Source organism: Acipenser ruthenus, chromosome 4 (genome assembly GCF_902713425.1).
Source record: "Acipenser ruthenus chromosome 4, fAciRut3.2 maternal haplotype, whole genome shotgun sequence".
Taxonomy (NCBI): domain Eukaryota; kingdom Metazoa; phylum Chordata; class Actinopteri; order Acipenseriformes; family Acipenseridae; genus Acipenser; species Acipenser ruthenus.
The window spans coordinates 28,881,526-28,906,882 of NC_081192.1; the positions used below are offsets into that span (position 1 = coordinate 28,881,526).

Genomic DNA, 25,357 nt, shown 5'->3' on the forward strand with positions numbered 1-25,357 from the left:
CAGTAGCTTTCAGTTGAAATATCCAAAATGTTTCCCTTATTGATTTATTAACCATTTCAATCCCTAACACTTTAAGGTTATCAGAGTTACTTCCATGAGCAACTTTATAGTGTTTGGCCATGGGATATTCTAAATTACCAGTTCTAATCATGTATGTATGTTCCGCTACCCGTTCTTTTAGTTTCTTTTAGTTTCTTTTAGTTCTCCCTACGTAAAAACAACCACATGGGCATCCAAACACAGTTAATAAAGCTATTGATCTCATATGATCTATGTTTCTTAACATCACTAAATTGTTTATCTTGCACAACATTTTTACAGTGATTACAAATCCCACATTTGAATGTCCCTTTTAATTGTATAGGAAGCCAGGAACTCTGTTTCTTATCCCCGAGGTAACTATGAACAAGTTTGTCACTGATAGTTGGAGCACACCTAAAACTTATCATAGGGGGATCAGTGAATACCTCTCTGAAAGTGAGCTCACTCTTTATTAATTCCCTGTTTGTTTGTATAATTCTCTGTAATTTTGGTGCTTCTGTACTAAATCGAGTGACAAAATAAGATATTTGCTTATTTATTCCTTGTTGTTGCTTTTTATACAGCAAATCTGTTCTGCTCAATTGTTTTGCTTTATTACAAGCCTTATCAATTATTCCATGTCTATATCCCCACTGATGAAATCTATTTTGCATAACTTTTGATTGTATATCAAATTCAGTTTCTTGATTGCAAATGGGTCTTAATCGTTGGAATTGACCAATAGGAATATTATTTATTAACCAATTTGGATGAAAATTCTCAGCTCTTAGAGTATTAATTTCAGTATTCTTTCTATACACAGAAGTGTGCAAGAATCCACTATCTTTTGAAATTGCTAGATCCAAAAAATGAACATGATCTTTACTATATGTAATACATAATTTGAGATTATTATTAGTACTATTAATATATTCATGAAATAACAGGAGCTCACTCTCTGTACCTGACCAGATAACGTCCCCACCACTTGATTTGGGCCAAAAAAGCATTACTGGAGGATTTGTATATATATATATATATATATATATATATATATATATATATATATATATATATATATATATATATTCATTCTCCCAAAAGCCCAAAAATAAATTGACATAATTAGGAGCAAAGCAAGCACCCACAGTTGTACCATTAGTTTGTCTATACAATTTTTCTTGAAACAAAAACACTTTTTTTTTTTTTTTAAAGTCCATTCAAATTAACAATTAAGTCATTAGGAGGCAAACTGTCTTCAGGTCTTTCTTGTAAATAATATTTTAAAGCTGTCAAACCTTAATTGTGATCAATGTTAGTATAAAGCTATTAAACATCCAAAGTAACCAAATAAATGTGGTTTCAATGTATTGTTATCCCAGTTTGTAAACTAAAAATACTTCTTAGTCATACAGAAAAATCTGGCTCAAAACATACAGTATACGTTACCATACAGTGATTTTTTAAAGTATTTTGGGCAATTGTCAATTGTTTATTATTATAAAAATGAACACTCTGAAGTTAGAGTCCTAACTATATACTAGTACAGTGTATGGATTTAGTTTTGCTGTTTAGAATTTTAATTAAAAAGTCTATTATTTAACAATGTGAGTAACCCTTCACCGATCAGGTAGGTGTAGCTATTTATACTAAAGTTAAACAATGTAATACTTAAGTAATTCTTAATGTTTTTAGTCAGTGTTTTTTATGCTACAAATGAGACGGACAACATTTTTGAGCCAACATTCTCACACCTAAATTATGGTCTTTTGTTGATTTATAAGAGACTATATAGTAACAGAATTGATTCAGCTGCAGCCAAATTTCTAAAAACAAAACAAAAACATTTCTAACAGGCTTGGCAGAAGTTCAAAAAGCACCATGACAACACCACTTAATCCTACTCAGTCTCTATTCATCTCTAGCACCTCCAGAACGAAACTGGTCAACCAACCATTCTCTTTTGATTTAATACTTCAGTATTGATGGTGCTCAGTGTGAACCTCTACCTCTCTAAAAGTCAAGAGATAAAATAATAACAATAATAATAATAATAATAATAATAATAATAATAACAATAATAATAATAATAATAATAATAATAATAATAATAATAATAATAATAATAGTCTATTAAATACATGTAAGTAGACTATAGTGTGTATTTTAAACACTTTCCAAGTCAACCAAACCTATTTGAGATGCCAACTCTTCCAATATGGGTAGAATCTTACTAAATCAGGAGGTAATTCCTCCATTACATGTTTTTGTGCTTTGGTTCCACCAACACAGGTTCTTAACAATGTGTATGAAGAAAGTTAAATCATCATATAGATAACTATCCTTTGTTAATGATATAATATGCATACGCTGTAATGTAAGATATACCCGCCTTACTCTGGTGGAGAACTTTGAGAAGTATTACTACGACTACAAAAAAAATACTAAATAAAAGGGCATTCAATTTTGACTGCTTGACCTGAGAGGCATGTGAAGATTCATAGTTAAATGAACAAGATAATCTGACACTCAGGCACTGGTTTGTAAAAAAAGCCATTTATTTTTTGTAATTAATAATTAGCCGTGTTCAGTTTAAATTCTGCATAGAACCCAATGACCAAATATCAGAAACATACATCCACCATCAAGACTGTAAATTAAAACTTGGTCCCCTGTTGTAGTAGAAACTAGTACCAAAAATAATACAAAGTGATGACCAAGTTTGCCCCAATTTTGTCTAGTTTAACATGCTTAAATTATTACAGTTTAAAACAGTTTTTCATATAATATTTTATTTTAAAATAAACAAAATGCTTTAGACCATGCTGTCTTCTTTCCTGTTTTATTTTATATTTCCAAACTTGGATTAAGTCACAAATGTTGATTCTGTCACTACAAAAATTCAATAAAATAAATAAATAAATAAATAAATAACAAGAAAAATATTTTTTTCAACTTAGTTCTGCATATCTTTTAGTATAATCTAGATAATAATGTGTTACATTAGTTCGTCCTGTAAAGGTATTCTCTAGTTTTTCTCCATCCTTTATTCTAACTTGGGAGTCACTCCAACCAATGAATCCTTGTGGCAAAGTGGCTGCTGAGTAGAACAGGTGCAGAGGTGATGCAGTGCAGGAATAATCACAAAAGGAAACTGTAATCCGGTTTGGAAAAGGGGTCTTTAGTTTGTAAAAATCCCGGTCTGGCGACCAAAGAATAATCCTCTGGCAATACACACCAATGTGTAAAGCTCGGCAGGAAAATGATAATAATGATTTGCAAAACAAAACAAATAATAACACGTTATCCGCCCCACAATACTAAACACAGTCACCAGTCCGGGTGCATGCAGTAGTGCTTGAGGTGAGTGATAACAAACAAACAGTGACTGTGGTGTTGTTGTTCCGGGTAGTGCTGGCCCAAGGCGACAGCTCCGGAGACGTGTTAGCCGTCTAGCGAATTTACAAAACAAAAGACAATTACTAACAGTGCTACAAACAAACAAAACACTCATGAATTATTTTCAATACAGTTCAAAGGGAATCTTTCTTCCAGTTCCGTATCTGGCTCTGAAACCAAGCAAAGGAAAAGATTTACGATCCTCCGTCCCCTTTATGCTATCACGCATGACCCCTTGGTAAACGATTGCAGCTGTCTCTACTGTCTGCAGCTGCTACCTCGTTTCCCTTCCGGGTCAATACGTTCCTGCAATAGAGTCTCGCCTTCTTCCAGACTGACCGACCGACCAACTTCTCGGGGAAAGAACCGTCCAAAGCCCGTCCAAAGCCTTTCCCTTTCGCTGCTTAGCGCCCTCACAAGTAGGGAGGGAGATTTACAACCAAAACTCATTATATTTCCGTCACAATCCCCCAAATGCAATGTGATAATAAAAAACAGTAATATTAAGAATAATAAATCACCACAGGTATTACAAAAAAACAAACAAACAAAAAAAAAGAAAATCAGGTACTAAATGTTCCCTCAACTTTGGATTTGTACCATAATATAGTCTGCCAGGCAACCCAATATTCATCTACATAAATAAATAAAAGAGTCCAACAGGATGCTTATAAGTTTTTTTTTTTTTTAATAAATCACTCTCTCTCAAACATCAAATAGTGTTTTTTGGGGCAGTGTTCTTGGGGGATCACTTAAAAACATCCATTATTGTATTAAAAAATAACTTTAGTATTGTACTGCTTTTGAAAAATAAAACATCAACTTTGATAAAGGCAGCATGCTTTGGCATTTGTGGTGTTACCATAAAAGTATTTAACAGTTACAGTTTTTGTCATTTTGGTACATATAAAATTATGCATTTAAGGTGCTTGACTCAGTAGACGCTTCACTGATATTTTTGTTCATGTTTGCAGTGAACTCTAAACTTCCTCTTTAGCAGATAATGCTAGGGTGTCGGCATGGGTATGCTTTTTAGATAATGTCCCACGTAAATGCTCCTATGATTCAGGATGTTCGTTATCATGAATTTCCTGCATTTTCAAACAGCTGCTATAGTTTTTATATTAACTTCCATTCAATTATTATTATTATTTTTGTTACTAAACTTTCTACTTATTTTGTTTGCCAATATTTGTTTTTGTACTTTTTAAGCAGTGCAAATTGATTTAGTCTCCCATCATAGTGCAAATCAAAATTTGCTTGATAAATCTTCTTCAAAATACAATTCCTTTGAAGAAGTATTTGGCATGCAGATACACAGCGGTATATTTACTTTATGTGTTGTTCAGGCACTAAGTTGTGTTTGTGTCTTTTTTTTATTTTACAAACTTTATTCACATTTTTAATTACTAATTGTACTTATATTCTCCAATTTGTTAGCCAATCAGTGTAAAAAAAGGGTTTAACCCTTTAAGGACCGTGATTGTGTATATATGATCTTACTGAAGTGTCTTTCTGGGCCCGTGAGGGTAAACACGATGCAAAACACATTTCATTTTATTGACTTACTGGGCCACCATACTTTCACATGCAGGTTGGAAACACATACCATTGGATTTATTATTATTATGTATTTCTTAGCAGATGCCCTTATCCAGGGCGACTTACAATTGTTACAAGATATCACATTATACATTATACAGATATCACATTATATTTTTACATACAATTACCCATTTATACAATTGGGTTTTTACTGGAGCAATCTAGGTAAAGTACCTTGCTCAAGGGTACAACAGCAGTGTCCCCCACTTGGGATTGAACCCACGACCCTCTGGTCAAGAGTCCAGAGCCCTAACCACTACTCCACACTGCTGCCCACAATAGTGGATAGTGCAGGGATTGAATTTCACTCCCTGATAATGTCTGTTTTTATGTGACGTAACACAGACGGGCATTTCAATTTTAAATGGCGAAGTTTACAGCAGAACACAGAAAGAAAACATGACAGGAACTTGTTTAGATATAAGAAAGAAATGGAAAAACACTGTAAATCTGATGTATTTGACTTATAATTATATTAGAACATTTATTCTGGCAGCGCATGAAGCTGGATCTTTGGTGGCTAATGGGAGGGTTGATTCCAATACTGGAGGTTGCTGTAGAGCTCAAGGCAGAGGATGAGGGGTGTGTTGGCACTGAACAGGTAAACACTGGTAATGTTGGGGTGAGGAGTGAGAGAGGTGACAATACCCAGGTCAGTGGACAGAGGGAGATGGTGACTATGGTCTCGGCAGAGGTTAGAGGGAGGACTGACAGACAATGCAGATTTTAAATTGCCTAAAAGAAAGAGACCAGCAAAAACTAAACACGTCAATAGTTGTGAGAAACACAGTCTGATCTCAGACAACAGCGCTCTGAGGGAGTGGAAAGCGATGTGTCAGTAATGGGAGACTCTGGCTCTAGGAAATGCAAATCGACTCAGTGTGAGGCAAGTGCAGGAGAGAGCGGCGACAGAGACATTGATGCGGCAGGCGCGAGTGACACAGACTCCTCTTACAGCTATCAGATCTCTGCCAGGTAGCAGGTTAGAGGAGGGTACAACACTCAGAGCATACAGGACTTCTTAGAATCTATAAAAGGTAAAACAGGGATTAGTGTGGTTGAACATTTTCCTGACTTGGTCTTGTTTTCAAGTTCCACTCAGTAGGTGATGCAGGACCCTACAGCACTGGGGCTTGAGAAGAAAGTAAAAGACTATTTAAACAATCTGATTAGTAAAGGTCGAGCTTCCTTTTCCCGATTACCTGTTTTTCATCTGTGTGTCCTTTTTTAACATACAAAGTATCAAACTCGTAAAAGCACTACCGCGTGGCATGCAGGGCGTGTCATACAACCAGAGATTGCAAGTTCGAATCCTGGTTGTGCGATGTAGCCAGTATTCGCTGGGGATTCCATGGGGGCTCCGCATTGGGCTTAGCACTCCTAGGGTTGGCGAGGTGGGATCCGGCTTAGACGGTTTCTCTTCACCGCTCTGCAGCAACCCCTACAAGCCAGGCGCCGAGTGAGCTTGGGGGCAGAGATTTGCTGACCTCGCTTTTACCAGTAGCGAAAGCGTAACGCCAGAAAGCTGGAAAAACGTAGTGCTGCTGCACTGCTGCGTGACGCACAAATCTTGAGTGCCTCACAAAGCTGCTTGTTACCAAGGCAACTGTCATTTTATGAAGGTGTTGCTATGGTAACCACAGCTTGGTGAGGCGGCACCTACTGGATTTGGAGTAGTTAGAATTTGTGCGATTTTATTTTTTTTAATAATGGCTTTAGTTGAATCTGATATTATATGCGACCTGAGGAAAATACGTTTTACAGTAAGATCCTAAAAAGAGAGATGTTCAATTGTTAAGGATGGCAGAAAAACACTAGCACTGGAGATTTTGAAGAAAGATGGTAAACGACTGTGGCAAGGAGTCAAAAAATGGCAGGCAGCGCTGTGAACAAAACTATTGTTGGCCAGGTTTCCTTCTTTCAACTAAATAAGGCAGTTTAATCTCTTTTAATGGAGTAAAACTCTCAATTTCTTGCCACAAAAAGACAAGCTGCCTGGTTTGTTTTGAATTAATGATTTTGTGAGATTGTATTTGTGTCTTTATAGTGAATGTTCCACGCTGATTTAATAATAATTAAGTTAATGATTTGCGAATTGATTATAAAAACTTGTATCCGCAATTCTGCAAGTTGTGTGTTGTTTACAGTGCTAATGTTGCTTTTTTTAATTGATGGGGGTATATTTTACACAGCGACTGCAGTCTATTATTTGAATGCATTCAAATGCTCTCAGCGCAGGCATCTATGAAATCAGCTGAACAAAGTACTTTTACTTTAGTGCGTCAGCAATTGAATGGGGTGTGGTAATAACTATTTAGCAATTTGTGCCTCACCTGTCAAAAAAGTTACGAGCCGCCACTGGTGGAATATCAAGTGAAACCCTCCAACATGCAGATGTACAGCGATACATACTTGGCAATGGGATTTATTTGGACTGGTAGCGAAGAGGAGCCGCGACCGCTGCGTGTTGTGTGTTACAAGGTGTTGTCGAACGAAACTTTGAAGGTTGCTAATCTTCGGTGCCACTTAGAAACTCAAAAAACTCAAAAAACGAGTGGATTAGAAACCCATTCATGATATTGACATCAAAGGAGGAAGACAGCCTAATAGAGCTTTCATGTGACAGTTAGTCTTCATGCAACGAAACCTGACTGGCATCGCGGACTTTAGGGTCCAAATTGTGTTTCTAAGGGAACTATACCGGAGTGAACCATTTATAATTATTAAAATGTGGGTATTAATAACACCAAGAACATATTTTAATAGTTTTGTAGGAATAGGACCAAGAGAGCAGACTTGTTTAATGAATGGAAAGGGAGAGGTCATTTTAAGCCATTGAACTAATTTCAGAGCAGGGGTTGCTGTTTTATTTGCGCCAGATTTCAAACCTGATTCTGTTGCTGTTACTGAAGTAGTACAAGGAAGATTATTGCAGGTAAATGCAACCCCTAAACACAACTTTTATATTTATTAACGTTTCCGCTCCAAATTATAACTGAACGTTACAGCTTGTTACAGTGCAAGCCCGAAGAGGTAGTTTTATTAGCAGGGGATTTGTACTATTGACGATCAGTCTAGGAACGAGAACAACCAATGGGAAACACTCCATGTGGACTCAGGCACCGCCCAAAATGAACAAACTAACCAATCACAGGGTTGAAGAAAGAACAACAAAAGCAGCTGCGCGACTTTCAAACGACGAGCTTCTCACACTAAGCAAGCTCCCCACAGGAGAAACGGCGCGCTTCCCACACTAGAAGTATACTCCACACAAGGAACAGCATTCCGGGCAAGAGAAAGAATGTTCCCAACATGAGACCTAAGGCTCTACACAGAGAAACAAGTCTCTGAACTTTGACAATCAGAAGAAGTGCTTCGGAGGGGAAGTGGTGAGGTCTGAAATTAAATTAAAGCTAAACTACTCTGAAGAAAGATTCTGAAGTCATGGGAGCATAATTGCTCAAATTCACGGAAGGCAAGGAAGAACTAATGTTCTGGAAAATGGCTAAAATCAGCTTTGAAGAGAGCCATAGCTCTTTGCCCTACGAGAGCCTGGAACAGTAAACGGGACACTGCCTTGATCTGAAAGTGGATCTTGGTTTCCACGTCGCTCCATGAAACGGACGTGGTATTTTTAATGGGGGACTGGGAGGACAGTAGGCCACCACACCTACCAGCAGGCCTGCAGTGGAATTGGTGAGTGATTAAATATCTGGATGCATTTTTGAGAGAAGGAGTGGCTAAAGAAAACTGGAATGGGGTTATTGAACAGGTACAAGGAAGGCTGCAGAGCTGGCACTGGCTTTTCACAAAGGTATTCTTTAGGGACAGGGTCCTGGTGATTAATAATCTGGTCACTTAAATGTTATGGCACAAGTTCAGATAAACCATATTCCTTTGATATTTGCACTGTCCACGGCTACAGCCTCTTTCATAGTTTGTAAAGGACCTGTTTACTGGGCTGCATGTAACTTTTTCTCCAACTGTTTTATATTTGCTGATGACGTGTTGGTTAGAGGCAGATTCTCCTGCAGAAAAGCAATCAAGTTTATAATTCAGCACAAAGAATCCTCCATGGATGAGATTTATTGATTGCAATTGTAAATGGTTTGATATACTGTGATGGGCACTCAGGGCCCAATTACTGTGATGGGCGCTCAGGGCTCGTGTGTATAATAAATTTGGCCAGAGGCCTCGTCCGTAGGTGCGCAAAGGCTACCTGCGTAAGGCCGGCTGGAAAAACATGAACAATTACATGCATCCCAGTGTCACAGCTAGGAAGTGGCTTAGAGGCGGATTCTCCTGCAGAAAAACAACCAAGTTTACAATTCTGTCGCATGTTTTAATGTAGATGTTTTTACTACGGTAAAACTTTTTTCTTTTTAGAAATTAAATCGAGAGTAGTGTCCATTATTGCTTATAAAGATCCTGAGAATAAACGTTTATTATGTCATTGCAATCACTCAAGTGAAACAATGTCTTGGAATTTGCCCAAACATCAATATTTTTCAACAAAACTTCAAGCAAGTATTGTAAGGTTCCTCGGGTCATACAATAACGTATTTTATACATGTATCTCTATGCAGAACATATACAGCCCAAAAAAAAACCTGGTCCTGGGGGAGCGTCCCACTGAAAAATGCTTGGTCCTTAAAGGGTTAAGGTGCTGGTGCCGTCTCGAGTCAGACTTGAGTTCGCTTATTACAGACATGTGCACCAACTGGAAATGTTTCAGAAGGTTTGTGGGGTAGAAGGAGTGCTGTGCTCAATTGAGGAGGGACAGTTATGTATGAACTATGTGAGGAGGTGATGTGTAAAAAAACAAAAAAAATCACTTAATTACATGAAAGAGGCCAACTGAAACCAATTATAGATGATCTGCTTCTAAGTATTGGCACTTCAAATTCACTGGAATGGGTTTTTTGAACTGTTAGAATTAAGCAAGTATTTTATTTATTTATTTATTACATTTATATAGCGCTTTTCATACAAAAGTATCACAAAGCACATTAAAAAAAAAAAAAAAAAAAAAAGCATTTACATTTACACAACACAACACATACAGTATATAAAGGTATAAAGGTACCCAGGCATGTCACACACACATACACACACACACAACTGCTACATATTAAATAGAGTATTTAAAAAAAACAATATATAATTTTAAAAAAAAGTAGTCGGTCTATATATCTATCTGTTTCTTATTAAGCTCCTAATTAACAAAACAAAAAACTTTAATGTATACATCGATTAGAACCCATATTTCACACACTTTTATTGAGTATTGATAGTTTATTTTAATGTTATTGACTACTTGTGGAAAACAATACTGTATTTAAAAATACCTAAAAGCTAGGCTGCTCCTCATCTACACAGTTTAGTTATGTGTGAGTTTATCTGCCCAAGTAAACTAAATTATCTCCACTATTTTCTTCTGACAGAAATAAAAGTACAAAATATCACCAATGGGTAGTATGGATTTATATGGTATTGTATCCGTCCCGTTGATAATTCTGTGACCATGACAGGATCATTCTGTTTAGTCGAAAGGTTTGGTACCGGTATTAAACATTCATTTTAATAGTAAAACTTTTGTCATGCAATGTGAAAAATACCAGGTTTATGTATTTGCATCAGCTGTATACACAGCTGCAGACACTTTTTCAGACAAACAAGTTTTTCAATATACATTTTCTGATACCGTTTGAAAGAAATACATTGAATAAATTACTTTCAACTATGATGACACGATAACCTTGTAGTACTTGTAACTAACTGGACTACAACAACAGCATTATTATTATTATTATTATTATTATTATTATTATTATTATTATTATTATTATTAAGCATTTTGTCGATTTGTATCATTTGCCTTTGTAGGTCTGCAGTGTTTCCCCCACCATGAATGGTACATCCCGATTGTGACCATTTCATTATACAAATGGCAAGCATTTTAAAGTTATACCAATGTTTAGTTTTCCATTACTTTAGCAGGAGTAACACAGAAATAGGTGTAATTTCGAATCACTGACTCAAAATGTATGTTTTTTCTTTTTTTGAGAAAACAAAAAAAAACAAGCTGACTTTCATTACACACAGACCATTCCTGCTAATATTTCTGGAAAAATCTTGAGCCAAAGGGACAAGTTAAATAAAAAGATGCTGATGACATCTGCCATTGGACACTGATTAATGATGGCTATGCAAGGTACATGTTTAAGAGAGCATGGAAGAACCAAACCACAAGTTAACACCTTCAATATAGCCAATATAGTAAATTGAAACCTCTTTACAGTGTCACCAAAAAGGTACTAAAAACAAACCCCACTAAACAACAGGCATTCAGACGCCCATGGAAACCTGCTGAATCCATTTCATTTGGGCGTTTTCTTTGCTAAAGAATGTTAAATAAAATAAATACTGAAAAAGTAGACAAATACAACTATTATGAAAAAAAATGTTTTGTAAGACCTTTGGTTTTTAACATCTACCGTATTCAGTTATTAAAATAATTCCCAATGTTAAGGCCCTCAGTTAAGAAAAAAAGAGTTGTTTGGGGTGCACAAGCAAATCAAAGCAATGGTTCTGCACCATTCCAGTCAACCACGGCACCGTTCCATCTAAAAGAAAAAAGAAAAAAATGAGTTTATATCAAAGAAATGCAAATCAAAACAGCAAAACATCTTCTTTTGATTCATGTACTACAATTTGAACAATTATGTGTCAGGAACATACATCCACTGCCATTGTGCCTTATATACATATGAGAAACACATACCTGGATGTACATATCTCCACTAAATCCCAAGTCACCAGATTTTGTTCACTAAACTAAACCCTGACTGTGTGTTGCTAGTGCGACTGCCTCTTCCCAGCTTCTGCGAACGTTCTATTGGTTGGTCTTTTGTTAAGTATAACTGTACCTTCATTTCGTGCCGAAAGAAGATTTAACTGGCAAAACATGGTTACATGGCAAAGAAAGAATACATTTACTTGTGTTTCCACCCTTACTGGGGAAGACCAAAGAAAGTTTTATTTTTATGTAGAAATGCATACGAGTAGAGAGGTACGTTCCAGTGACATGCTGCGTTTATGTAGTCCAATTACTGTAGCATATTACTGCAAGTATGTATACAGTTTACTAAAATTCAAAGATTTTGTAAAGTTGTTATTTTCGTTACACCATGTAGCTGTAAGACTTTATAAAATAGTGAGAGAAGAAGGGAAAAAAACACATATCAGACTTGTATTTAATTTTGTTATGTGGATAATTATATTGATACTGAATAATATACTTTGAGATTTCATGGGTTTGGGGCTGAAGATGTATATAAAATAAACAATACGGGTTCATATGCTGCTTGTAATTTCCAATCTGTTCATTGCAACGAACAGATTTGCAACATAATAAAACTTTTATAAAGAACAAGTCAGGTTGTGCATTTGTTTAACACATTAATCATTCATGAGATTTGTTTGCACAACAGTGTGTGCTCCATATTTAAGGAGTGTCTAATTATTTGTCCAGCTCCTATATTAACCTGTTGACTAAATGTACTTACTTGGTCCTAATACAGTGTTCAATGGGAGGAATTAGGTCATTTTCTGCATCAGCAACGTAGTTTTGGTAAGTATCTTAAAAAATAAATAAAATAAAAAAATATTAAACCAATATACAGTGGCCTATAACCCAAACCTTCTGTTTGCAATTAAGTTGTTTCCTGTTTTATTTATATTATTGTTTTTACAGAAAATGGGGAAAAACTTTCCACTCATTTTGAAATACAGTATGATATATGATATAGGTTTATTTATAAATGTAAGACAAGTAATTGCAATGTTGTGAGTTTTTAGAGGTTCAGGACTCTGTATTATTGTAAATCACTGGCAATAGTGAACTCTCTCTATTTCGTTGGATATTGAATTCTGATGTTTTTGAGATATATATATATATATATATATATATATATATATATATATATATATATATATATATATATATATATATATATATATATATATATAATCACTATATATACTGTATACAGTATGTGTTGACAAGTACAGTTCATTTAGACATTTTAAATAGGGCAGGAAGAATGTTCACATCTTATAAAAGATCTAAACACTGACAATATAGTGTCCTATGCAGATACTGTAAACAGTACTTACAAAACAAATAATTAATGAAATTCATTCTGGAAATGTTATTATAATTTATGTAACAGTACCTATTGAGAAGCCCAATTTACAAAGGTGTCCTAACTGTAACAAGTTAACAGATGCTATATACACACCGACAGTCAGTCGAATTTCTTCCTGCTGATTAGCTAGTTCATCATAGTAATACAGGTCGAATCGTCTCTCCATCCTCCAGTCATTCATTAATTCCTTTTGCACACAGAAGAGCACACTGAAGTGGCTTTCACTGCAGATCACCCAGATTGGGTACTTGGGAGACTTCAGATATGAACCAACCTAAGGACAGTCAGATAAATAAAGAAACCCCAATACACACAATATCATTATATATCATTAACAAAGTTTAAAAAAGTCAGAATTGAGTAATGCCATGAATCTTCACCAACCAAGGCAAGCAACAACGTATTCATTTACGGAAAGTCTTCTTTGATCATTATTGTAATAATAATAATAATAATAATAATAATAATAATAATAATAATAATAATAATATGTTACATTTTAATATAGTGCCTTTCATAGTGTACCACCATCACTAAGCGCTTTACAGAGGTAGACTGTGAACTGTGCAATTTATGCAGTCACTTACAATAGGACATTGATTTAACATCTCATCCACAGGATGGAGCACAAGGAGGTTAAGTGACTTGGTCAGGGTCACACAGAGTCAGTGAGTGAGTCGGGATTTGAACCAGGGACCTCCTGGTTACAAGCCTTTTTCTTTAACATATATGATCAGGACACATACTGGTAGGAATCTCCCACTACTGTTGGGATTTTGTCCCTTCAATTTTTCCTTGAAAAAGTTGTGCTTGCAAGTGAAATTTAAAACAGAAGTTGCTGTAGAAAAAAAATAAAAACCTTGCTCATTTTATTAATTAATTGTTTTTTCGTCAACTCTGGAGGAGTTAAATAATTATGCAAGTCCACCAACAAGTGCAAAATTAAAAATTATATATATTTTCTGCAAATCTCAATGTTGGAGACAAATTTGTTACATGTGTTTGATTTCATTTTGTGTCCATTGTTTCATTTCTCCATTTAGTAGCCTATTTATATATTTGTGGGGGTGGGCATGCAACTTTGGGGGTGCCAATGCTATCGATGTGTGTTGAGCTTTGATTCTGCATTCCATGTGTAGGTTACATTTAAGTGTAGACTCATCTGCAGGGGTCGTCAACATGTCCGTGGTAAAAATTTTGAGGTCCGTGGTAATTGCAATGCGAACAGGCCAGATTTGGCTTCTGCTTCTCTCTGTAAACTGACAATGACACCAATATTCTACAGTAACTATGGTTACTGTAGAATCTTGATGACACTGAACCATAGAAGCCTTGTTATCCAGTCAGACAAAGCGTTAGCTATGTTCACGTTGTGCACGCTTTTTTTTTTCTTACCAGTGAAAATACATGGCAATGAATTCGAAAAAAAGATTGTTCAACCCAGCTTGGGAAAGAGAATATTTCATTTTCGACCCACAGATTGTTTTATGGAGTGCGCAAGATGTGGCCAAGTAATGAAACAGCTCAAGTCAACGGTAGCTCCTGACCATGCTAAGAAATGGTGCAAAAATATGTCTAAGACTTCAAACATGTCGAGTGTAGAGAAGTTAAGTTTGGCTGCCTGTGTTGAGAGGTTTGAGCTACTGCGGGATTCTCTAGTGCAATACTTTGAGAGGGAGGCATTTGGGAATGGGTTGCCAAATTACAGAACAAGTAGCCAGAATATTCACGACAAGCTACAATCTCCTAAATTCATTCTGTATCTCAGTTTCTTGAATTGGGTTTTGCCATTTCTCGCATCATGAATTTGGCACTGCAGAAAGAGAACTCTCTGAAGAAGTACTGCAAGGTCATTTTGAAGCCATCTAAAACAGCCTTCAAATGAGGATTCTACGCTGGAATCTTTCGTATCTCCAAGCGACCTGTCCACCCCCAGTGCCAAAGTCACAGAGATGCTGAGGGAGTGTGAGGAGCAGCACTACTTGCCAGAGATGGAGATTGCTCAGGTAAAAGCAACGTTCATTGAATATGCAAAAAAACTTGAACAAGCATTCAAGGCCAGGTTTCCTGAAAAAGAGTTGGTGAAATGTATGCTTTACTTGGGCCCCTGCAACCAAAAGCCGCCAGTCTCTTGCTGCAAGATTTACAAAGCACATTGACTCCAGCGAAGTTGAAATGCAATATACATTGTACTGTGAGGATGAGGCTGTCAAGACACTTTTCAACTCAGACCGCTGTGGCAATGATGTTACCAAATTGTGGTGTCTTTTGTTGAAGTCAAGTGAGGATGAATACAGTGAAATGGCAAGGCTGTCACTTCTTTTACTGACTGAGCCCTGACACATGTTGCTGCGAACGAGGCTTCAGCTGCATGAACTCAATCAAAACATCCACAAGGAATCGCCTTGAGAACTGTCGGGTTGATGCCTGTCTACGTATTGCAACTGCAACAACGAGCACAAAGGACTTCGATGTAGCTGCGGCGGCGAAGTACATTCAAAAACACTAAAGTGAGTTGAATTTATTATTATTATTATTATTATTATTATTATTATTATTAGCTAGCTAGTGAATATAATTCTGCTGCTCTCCATTGATATTTGTGTGCTTAGCTCTTTACATTGAACTGTGTTCTGATGGCATTAAGTTAGCTATACACTTTATCTACAGATTAATTGCCCCCTCCCAGGATCCCTGTCTGAATTTTATTTTTAAAAGTGTTGGTGTTTGGCAGGGATAGGGTTAATGTCTGTCCCTGCCAGATAAATGTGTGTGTGGCCGTGTCTGCACAGCCACAGGTGTAATTATTGATTCTAATTGATTTAATTTAATTAGTGTCACCTGCCTGGAATTAACAGGCAGGTATTTAAACAGGACAAACAGTTTGTTCTAGGCAGTCTCCAGTCTGTGTGACGAGACCTGTGTGGTTTTCAAAAAAAAAAAGTTAGTGTATAAAACCTTTTCGTTTGTGTGTGTTTAAGATTATTTTGTTTAATCGGTAAACGGCTTAGCCGTCCGATGTGTTAGTTAGGGATTGAAAAAAAAAGTGTAGTTAGTACTCCATGTGTGAGTTTGGGTTTTGTTTTATTTTGTTTTCATTTCTTTTATTTCTATAAATAATAAAAAATCACACGTAAATAAAATTAAAATTCTAATTCTTGTGTCTGGGTCAGCTTAATAGGGGCTATAAACCTTAAAACAAGTAAGATCTTTCAATATATATATATATATATATATATATATAAAATCATCAATATCCCATGGAGCAGTTGGAACAGCATTTACTTTATTTATCTGCAATTGTTTACCAAATCTTATTTTTATCACTGTTGATTTTCCTTTCAAAACAATTTGTCTTCACTTTCAGTTGTCAGTTATAATAATCTCTTCATTAAAATTCCTTTTGAACACTTTGAGCCATTGTCTCATGTTGTAAGCAAATACCCCTGCATCACTTGAGTTTAGTCCGAGTTGTGATTAATTTCCTGTTTAGATTAATATAAATGTATTAATTTCCACCGCCTTGCCATATTAGCAATATCCATACAATTCTTTTGAATTTCACACTTACAAATGTATGCAAGATATTCAGAATGCAAGTAAAGTTGCAAAAAAAGTTACATATGTTTGCAAAATCTTTTGCAGTATATAATCTGCTTAAATCTCTTTGTCGAATTGGTTATAGCCAACTTATCTACAACTTCAGAATCTACTTTTATTTTTTTGTTTTTTTCCATTATATGTAAAAACATGTTTTCATCACTTTACACTATTCAATACTGATTTTATCTGCAGCTCGATTTTTGTCGAAGTGGAAGAGTGCTTTGAAGGTTACTGCGCTAACGGCCTTAAATCAAATGTCTGCCTTGCATATTAGTTTCAGTTCAACAAAATGTTAAAATCAAAATACATACAAGGACAGTGCCAACACCTAAAAGAATGATACACACTGAAAGGAGGACATTGTAAATTTGAACTCCTTGGATTAAAAGGAATGCCCTTTCCAGTAAATGTCAAATAGGTTTTCTCTTCTTTTAAAATGACCATAACCTTTATGGTTCATAAAAGAAAAGCATTTCCTTCAGAGCATTATTCATGCACAGAACAGAGTACCAAATCAATTTTCAGCTGATTATAACCTGGTGTATAAAACGTACAAACTGCAGTTATATAAAAAAAAAACAAAAAAAAAACACCACTATTTATTCAAGTTAAAAATAATAATAATAATAATAAAAAAAATCACAAAACGCTGACACACATATTTTAATTATCTGTACTGTATTTAGTGATAGTCCCCCTCATCCTCTTCTTAATATTACATATACATATTCTACATTTAATCAGACAATATACAAATGTATACATACCTTGCATAGATTATAATGTTCAAACAGTGAAAGTAATCCAATATCACTTCTTCCTGTAATTCCATTTAAGACAGTGCTATTTCCATTCCCGGAATCTAATTCTATTACATCATTAAATACATTTGACACTGCTCTTCCAGTAAGCAGAAGGTTTACAAGTTCCTGTTAATGAAAAATAAAAAGTTAAATGTGAAAGGAAGCAGAGTAAACCTGTTTTGATTTCTAGTAATGTGTTTTTTTTTTTCTTTTGTAATCTGGTTAACAGTCAGCTAAATACGACAATTTCCTCACAGGCAGTTTTTTTTTTGTCTTTTTTTTTTCAACATACAAGGTCAATCAGGATACACGTATCAGTTTAATGAAACTAAATCTAAATATACAGATTTTATTTTGTATATATTTACAGGGTTTTTTGTTCTTGTACTACAAATACAGACAGTTTTAGTTAATTATTTTTAAGGACTGTTAACTGTTTAGAAACATTCACTTTTAGGTTAAATTGTGCTTTCAAAAAACAAGGGGTTTAATCTTTAACAGCTATAACAAGAATAATAAAAAAACTGCTTAATGTATTGTGGAAAGTGTCCATTGTCATCCATGTTTCAACATAATTAAACCACTAATGTATAATATTATACCTTTTGATAGCATTGAATAGCACAGTGAATTCAACATTGCCATTACAGTATTTGGTTGATGCTTTGCACCAGTGATTGTATTAAGTGTTACACTGTTTTAGAATGTTGCATTATTTATTAAGTTTAGTTTCTTCACAGTGAATATGACCTTACCAACCTGTGTGCAGTATCCATGAGCCCCAATTAGTGAATTTGTAGGAACATCAAAATCTCTTATGACCCTGCAAAGAAGGTCCCATGCAAAACTTTTAGAAGTTGGTATACAATATCTTGCCATAAATAAATCAAGCTAATGAAAACATAAAAGATAATATTAAAGCCAAGAAAACTCTTGTGATTAAAGAAGAGTTTTAAAGCATTTTATTACAGGTGTAATAGATATTTGCATGAACGGTAGTACAGCTTTTTGACTCGCTTTGTCATTTGGCTTTGCCTTTTGAGACACTCTGTAAAACAAAATTCACAGGTACTAAAACACGTGAACTACTTTTTTGGTGATCACTACATTTTTCAGTTGTCTTTTTTTTCAATTTGTAAAGCTTTTCTTCTGTACCTACTTCCACTGAGTACTGTATTGTTCAGTCACCAGTGAGAGAGAGGTCCATTAGCATTAATTCCAACAAAAGTCTCACTATTGAATTAGCTCACTACATATAAACCACCCTATTTTGAAACACTCATTATAACACTTTGGGATTAAAACTGATGACAGTATATGGCTTGCAAACATACAAAACAATTAATAAACGAAGCTCTAATAAAAATAACAGCATGTCTCTATGGTTACGCAAACTGTTTTACTGCTGTTGGGAAAACTGATGCGGGCCTAACCTAATAATACTGCCTTAAATTTTAAGTCAACGTTCAACCACACAAATACAACATGCTAACTGTCTCAATCAACTGCAGGAGTATTCAAAGTTACAGTACCTATAAAAATGTTAAATACTATTGTTCAGAATCAATTTGGAGTGCAAAGCCATTCAGTCAGCTGCAAACCTCTATCATCCGACATGTCTTCAATTAGTATTACCTTTGCACAGTATTATTCGACAGCAGAACACATTGGGTTTTTGAGCAACCTCGTTACACCTAGCATTATCTTCAGTAATGTCCACTGAGACAGGGAATAACATCAGCTTCTCAATGATTGTATGGGGCGGCGTTGCTTTTGCAATAGAGAGGCTTTTTTTTTTTTTTTACTTTACCACCAAAACAAATACTAACCAAATAACACGCAGTAAAAAGTACGAAGATTTTTTTGATGATAATTCTGATAGGCTTCCTAATACTATGACTCATCATATTTGTGGTTGAGTTCATTGCATAAGGGGCGAGAGGGACTGCAAAATACATTTTTTATAAAAAGTTGTTACCGTGTTGTGTTATTTTATTAAAAATGAAAGAAAATAATAATAATAATAATGTCCTTACATTGATGTACAAATATTTGTGTCGTGTTAACTATACCCTCCCTGTTCAGAGACCCAACTTGGGACCTTTTGCAACCCACAGTTTCGAAACTGCTTATTTACATCACTTCTTTAGGAGACCGGTATTACTTTTTCTTCATGCAACAATTGTGATTCTAGTGCATTTTATAAAATATGATCTTGATTAAAATACAGTTTAAAAAAGATACTAGTAATAATGCAGCAATGAGTAGTTAATTTGATACTGCAGCTCTACCTCTTGAACACATTTATGTTGTAAAAAGTCGAGGAGTGGGGAGTGTGGGGCAAATGCCTCCCCGTAATCCTGCCTATGGGTGTGGAAATACCCGATATTTGCCAAAAAAGTTTGTCCTGTATATAGTCATAGTCATTTTCTCAGCCCTTTTATTTTAAGTTGGCTGGAGCCACTACCCTACAAATGGAAATGGGTGAACCAGAGAAGGTTGCTGATTGAAATCCCAGCTTAAAAGAAACAATTACCAAGTTATAAACAGGTGATAAAAAACAGTGTTTCCCTTTCCTTTGACATATAAGTAAGCCATGTGGCGACCATCTGGGAAAGCGTAGGTTATGGTACACTTGTTTTCTGTAATTGTCTAACAAATATGAAAAATACTCCTGTGACAATGTTAAGAACAATTCCATGCAAACAATGCAGGAATGTGAACACCTTGCCAAATGTCCAGGAAAAAGGTGCAGCTTACCCCAGCAGACATTCTTTTTAGTTTATTGACACTCCGCCAACACAAAAAAGCACACCCCCTGAAAGCACTAAACAGAGTAATTTGCAGAAGTATCAAATGCAACTACAGTCAACCCTCTTTATGCTGCCAGGTAAGGGGCATGGCAAAAACGGACAATAAGAGGGTGACGTTACAGTGAGGGTCAACCAAAAAAAAAAAACACACACACACACACACACACACACACAACCTTCTATGTTTGCAATACATTCAAATGTTTTATTTTTTTAGCTATACAATTACAGTATCTCCAGGCCATTTTAATAAAACATTAATCTTTTTTAACACTACGGTACTAGTTCTTAACACAACAGTAGGTTTACTAGTGACGTTTTATCATCTTTTCCCATCTGTATGAAACATACATGGTTATAGGGCTGCAACGAAGGGTACATATGACCTGACCTTCGAAGGTTCGGAACACATGGCTGAAGGAAGGTTCGAACCGTCGATGGTACTCATTTGCATAATTTACTACTTGTATATATTTGATTGAAAATCCTATTATTTTACAGGTAATCCATATAAATGGAATAAAACATTCACATGTAGTTTAAAATACGTTATAAAGAACATTAATCATGTTTTTATAATTTAAATAAAAACTAAAATACACCTTGTTTATTTACACATAATTGAGCTTGCTTGTGATCTACAGTAAGCTTGCATTGCACCAGCTGCAGTGGACAAAGCTTTATTTAACAGTCACCGTTCCAAGCAGGTTATCAGTCACATTTTACTACTACTAAAAATATTAATAATACTACTAATAATATGAACTTACGCTTCTCAAGTGACCCCGGAGATTGGTTATACCTCCTTGATGATACGAGTCACTTGCAGTTTGCATTTAACTTTTTTTTTTTGGTCGTCTGGGCATTTAACAAAAAAATCCCAAACAGCAGAGGGGTTTCGAGACATTTCTTTAAATACAGCTTACACTATACAACGTTTTGCTGTTGAGATGGCGAATGAAGAAATTAAAGATTTGCCTCTGGATAACACGAGCTGGAGCGGGGAGGGGCGGAGGACGATGCTCAGTTTTAGAAATTAAAATTATTAGTGTTGGGGTATATTTTGTATGTTTCAAACATATTCTACCATAGCACCTCTCTTACACTGTCTTGTACACTAGGTACTCGGCACATATTTTACTGCAGCAATACAGCCACTAGAGGTACTCACCCACTGCTTTGGATACTATACCCTGCTTCACACATGGCAGCGGCACCATGTAGAGTTGCTATAAGTATAACGATTTGATAGCGGATTTTAATAACAACTTTTGTTTACATAATATGTATTATACAAATCAAAAGATCAAATTTTGCATGTGAGTGAGATTTAATGTGTGATTTATTGTATTCCCACACTGGTCAAACAGTTTATGTTAACAGGAAAAAAAAAAAAAAAAAAAAAAGGAAAAACACACAGTGCGTGAATGGCATCTGACGAACCTTTGAAAGTTTAAACAAGCTTCGAATCCCTGGCTCGCGAACGAACCTTCATACCTTCGGACACAGCCCTACATGGTTATTTTTGAGGCACAGTTTATACTTTAAAAAATAAAAAATAAACAATCATTTAGTGTCAAATAACCCAAACAACAATGCCATAAAAACAAAAAAGCATACTTTTTTTTTTTTTTTTTTTTTTTTACTGTACTGCTCATGTGAACTTTGCTGTTTGTGACACGACTGTAAGTCTACTGAATACTATCCCTCCACTTAACGATGCCACCTATTTATTTCACAAAGCAATTTAAGTTCAACGGAATTATTTTTTAAGCAGTTAAAAAAAACAAACGTTTAATATGTACAGACAAACACTTTTTTGAGCGAAAAGTAAAACAAAAAATATATTCTGCTGTTTACAAAACTGCAGCTTTAGTTTAAGTCAGCCTTCATTTGTTCAAAACTTGTACATAAACAAACAAACCTCTACCGTACTTCTTTTTTTTTTAACCTTTACTGTGGTTTACAAAAGTCACTTATTTTAGACTGCGTCAAGCCTTTTTCAGGTTAAACAAATCGACCCGTTCCATCAGGGTAAGCCATTTGTTTGTATCCATTAGAATGCCTCTGATTGTCCTTCGATTAACAATATGCCTCACTTAGGCGAGAAAACATTTGCGATGTCTTGCTGACTTGCTTTATTATTTTCAGATGTATACATGCAGATTTGTTGTTTTTGTTCTGGTGTTAAATGTAGGGTCGACTCGCCATGTTGTACTTTCTGTTTTGCTTTAGTAGCGGGAGTGTTGATGACATTGGTATGAACGTTCAGTTAACAACGAATTTGGAAAGCGAGTCAAAGGTTAACTGCATAACTTTGTTGTTTTAATTGGCCATGATTATTTCGCTGGCACTACAATCAGGGAAACTACAATGCTTATATTTAATTTGCTTGTCTTGGGAAGTTGGCAGGTGGCGGACTGCGGGGTGGCGATATAATGGGTAAAAATAGCACTGTTTTTATATTGGTGACATTTGTTGTTCAGAGAGAATAGCTGACGGTATGCAACGGTGGTGTTATAAAGGGGGGCGGTATAACGCGGGACAACTGTGTATATGTGTGTGTGTGTATATATATATATATTTTTTTTTTCATTCACAGTTTATACATGATGCACACACACATTATAGATGTGCATCAGTGATTTCCTAACACTATATCAATTATAGGATATTATGTGCAAGTTGCTTGAACTCAGAGAAAAGTGAGCTCTGAAATCTGGTGTTACAGTGATAGGGTGCTTGGTCCACAAGACATGGTGCCTCATTTAGGCTTTTAACTGGGTAGTATGTAGAGTTCATTGGAATGCATACATGGGATCCTGGGTTTCGATCAGGTCACATAAATAATTAGGCAGAAAATTAAATAATCTTCTCCAGGCTTATGCAACCTAGTTCCATATATAGTACACTATAGAATAAAGATAGTGATCGGCATCAATTTTAGCACTGCAAGATCAGGATCAATTTAAGCACTGCAGTATTACAGACAGCCATAAAGATTAGTATCAATGCAGTTTGAGTTACTAGATGCAGTCTACCTTCTTGAAGGCACATTTTCCTGATACTGTATAGAAAGCAAAATAGAGCAATGGTATATTATTATTATTATTATTATAATAAAGAAAGAATTAATGCCTTCTATTTCTCTTGATTCTAATTGCAAATATCAATATCCATTGCAGCTTGGAATATTGTATATCACCCACAATTTACTAATATTGAATTTCTTACCTGATTAATATACTTAGTATGTGTTTCCTGTGAAGACAGATTTTAAGAAGTGTATTTCCAACAACTGAACAGAATTGTCTGTCTTGAATCTGACCTTTTCAACCCTGACATTTCTGCTAAACAAAGAAACTGAATAAGACAGCAAAAACATAGTCTGCCTGTGCTGCTGGACAGGATCCACAGATGCTGCGAGATGTATATGTTTTATATCGAATCTGGCTATACACTAGATTGCTGATAGCACTATGATGGAGAAAGACTTAGGACAAAGAGTGAATGAAATTGATTACCAATCCGTGTTATAACTGCTGAGTCTCTGATAAAGATGAATAGATGCAGTTCTGGAATCAATTAGGTCACTTTACTAGGAGCAGGACGGGCATTGAGGGCCGAGTGGTCAGCTCTCATCAGGGTTGCCAAATGGCTCCAGAATTTACAGACACTTTAAGCCAGGTCAGGTCTTTTAACTTGCCTCTCTAACCGCAAATTAATTTATTTTATTGAACATGTAATGTGAGTGTAAGTTGCGTGAGCTGTCGCTAAAGCAAATGTAATTGTTTTGCTTACTATTACTAAAAGCACACACCTGTCTGGGTGAGGGAATTACTTCCTGTGGGGATCGTTCCCATCAATCAGACCTATACAGCTTGCTGATTTATGTAAAAACCAGTTGTCTCTTCATCAGATAAAAAGGATTGACTTTGTTCTACACAAGGCAACTCATGACAGACCATGTGGCTTACCTATGGTATCTCATTATGTTCACCTTCAATTTTATACATCATAGTATGGTATTTGGTTGTAATGGTAAAATACATAAAATTAGGCACTTCATCTAACTATTCTGTTTACCTAGAATTCAAACACTCATAAACTTGTACTTACAGGTCTGTAGATCTTGATAGAATAGCAGACACTGTAAGTAAAATACACCCATAGGGGCCCACCTCAAACTGGAAGAAAGAAGTAAAAAGTAAAAAGTCTTTCCCTGGAATTAGCAGGGTGCATTTTTAATGTTTCCACAACTGCTCATTTAAAATGTTTAAAGCTTGGGACTCATTTTAGTTTATCACAAATACCATACAAATTACCATTATAATTTCCCAGGTGTATCTTAGATGCCCCAAGCAACCCAGACTAACAACATTGAGCCCTTAAGTTATTACAATGTGTTCCTCTTTTCAAAATCCACAGTACTAACTGCATACCTGGTGAATATTCTGCTCCAAAAACAACGGTAAGTCTTCTTGACTACTCACTGTGTGAAGTATTATCTTTAAAAAAAAAAAAAAAAGACAAAAATAGTTATAAGTTAAAATAAAATTGGTACAATATATAAATTACAGAGTGAACTGATTAATGTTACAAACCACCCTGACATGCAAAAAAAAAAAAAAAAAAAAAAAAGATAATTCACAGGATTTGTACAATTTGTTGGCATACCAAAAGTCAAAATCGTTTCACTCACCACAGTGTAATTCCGAAAGTGTGACTGCGGTTTACTTTAAAATTTAGAGTCTGACTTTAATAAAAAATAATAATAATAATAAATCCACACCGTTTCAAGAATTCCATCAGATTTATATCTTCCTGCTGGAATGAACTGTTTTTCTCCAGAGGAACTACAAAGAAAATCACACACTATACATTAGAAAATCGAAAACAAGTT

At 35.4% G+C, this 25,357-nt stretch overlaps 1 protein-coding gene across 2 annotated transcripts in view; it reads right to left on the minus strand.

Moving 5' to 3' along the window:
- Positions 1–5,031: 5,031 nt before the first annotated feature.
- Positions 5,032–25,357, minus strand: part of LOC117399654 (probable ubiquitin carboxyl-terminal hydrolase MINDY-4) — a 44,883-nt gene continuing 24,557 nt past the window's right edge. For both annotated transcript variants that reach the window (XM_059022273.1, XM_033998961.3), the window contains 8 exons: positions 25,247–25,310; positions 24,897–24,962; positions 24,574–24,641; positions 18,401–18,464; positions 17,606–17,767; positions 13,329–13,509; positions 12,594–12,666; positions 5,032–11,651 (listed from right to left, as the gene is read on the minus strand). In XM_059022273.1, the coding sequence (XP_058878256.1) occupies positions 11,603–11,651; positions 12,594–12,666; positions 13,329–13,509; positions 17,606–17,767; positions 18,401–18,464; positions 24,574–24,641; positions 24,897–24,962; positions 25,247–25,310 (727 nt within the window). In that variant the 3' untranslated portion in view covers positions 5,032–11,602. The remainder of the gene's footprint in view (positions 11,652–12,593; positions 12,667–13,328; positions 13,510–17,605; positions 17,768–18,400; positions 18,465–24,573; positions 24,642–24,896; positions 24,963–25,246; positions 25,311–25,357) is intronic.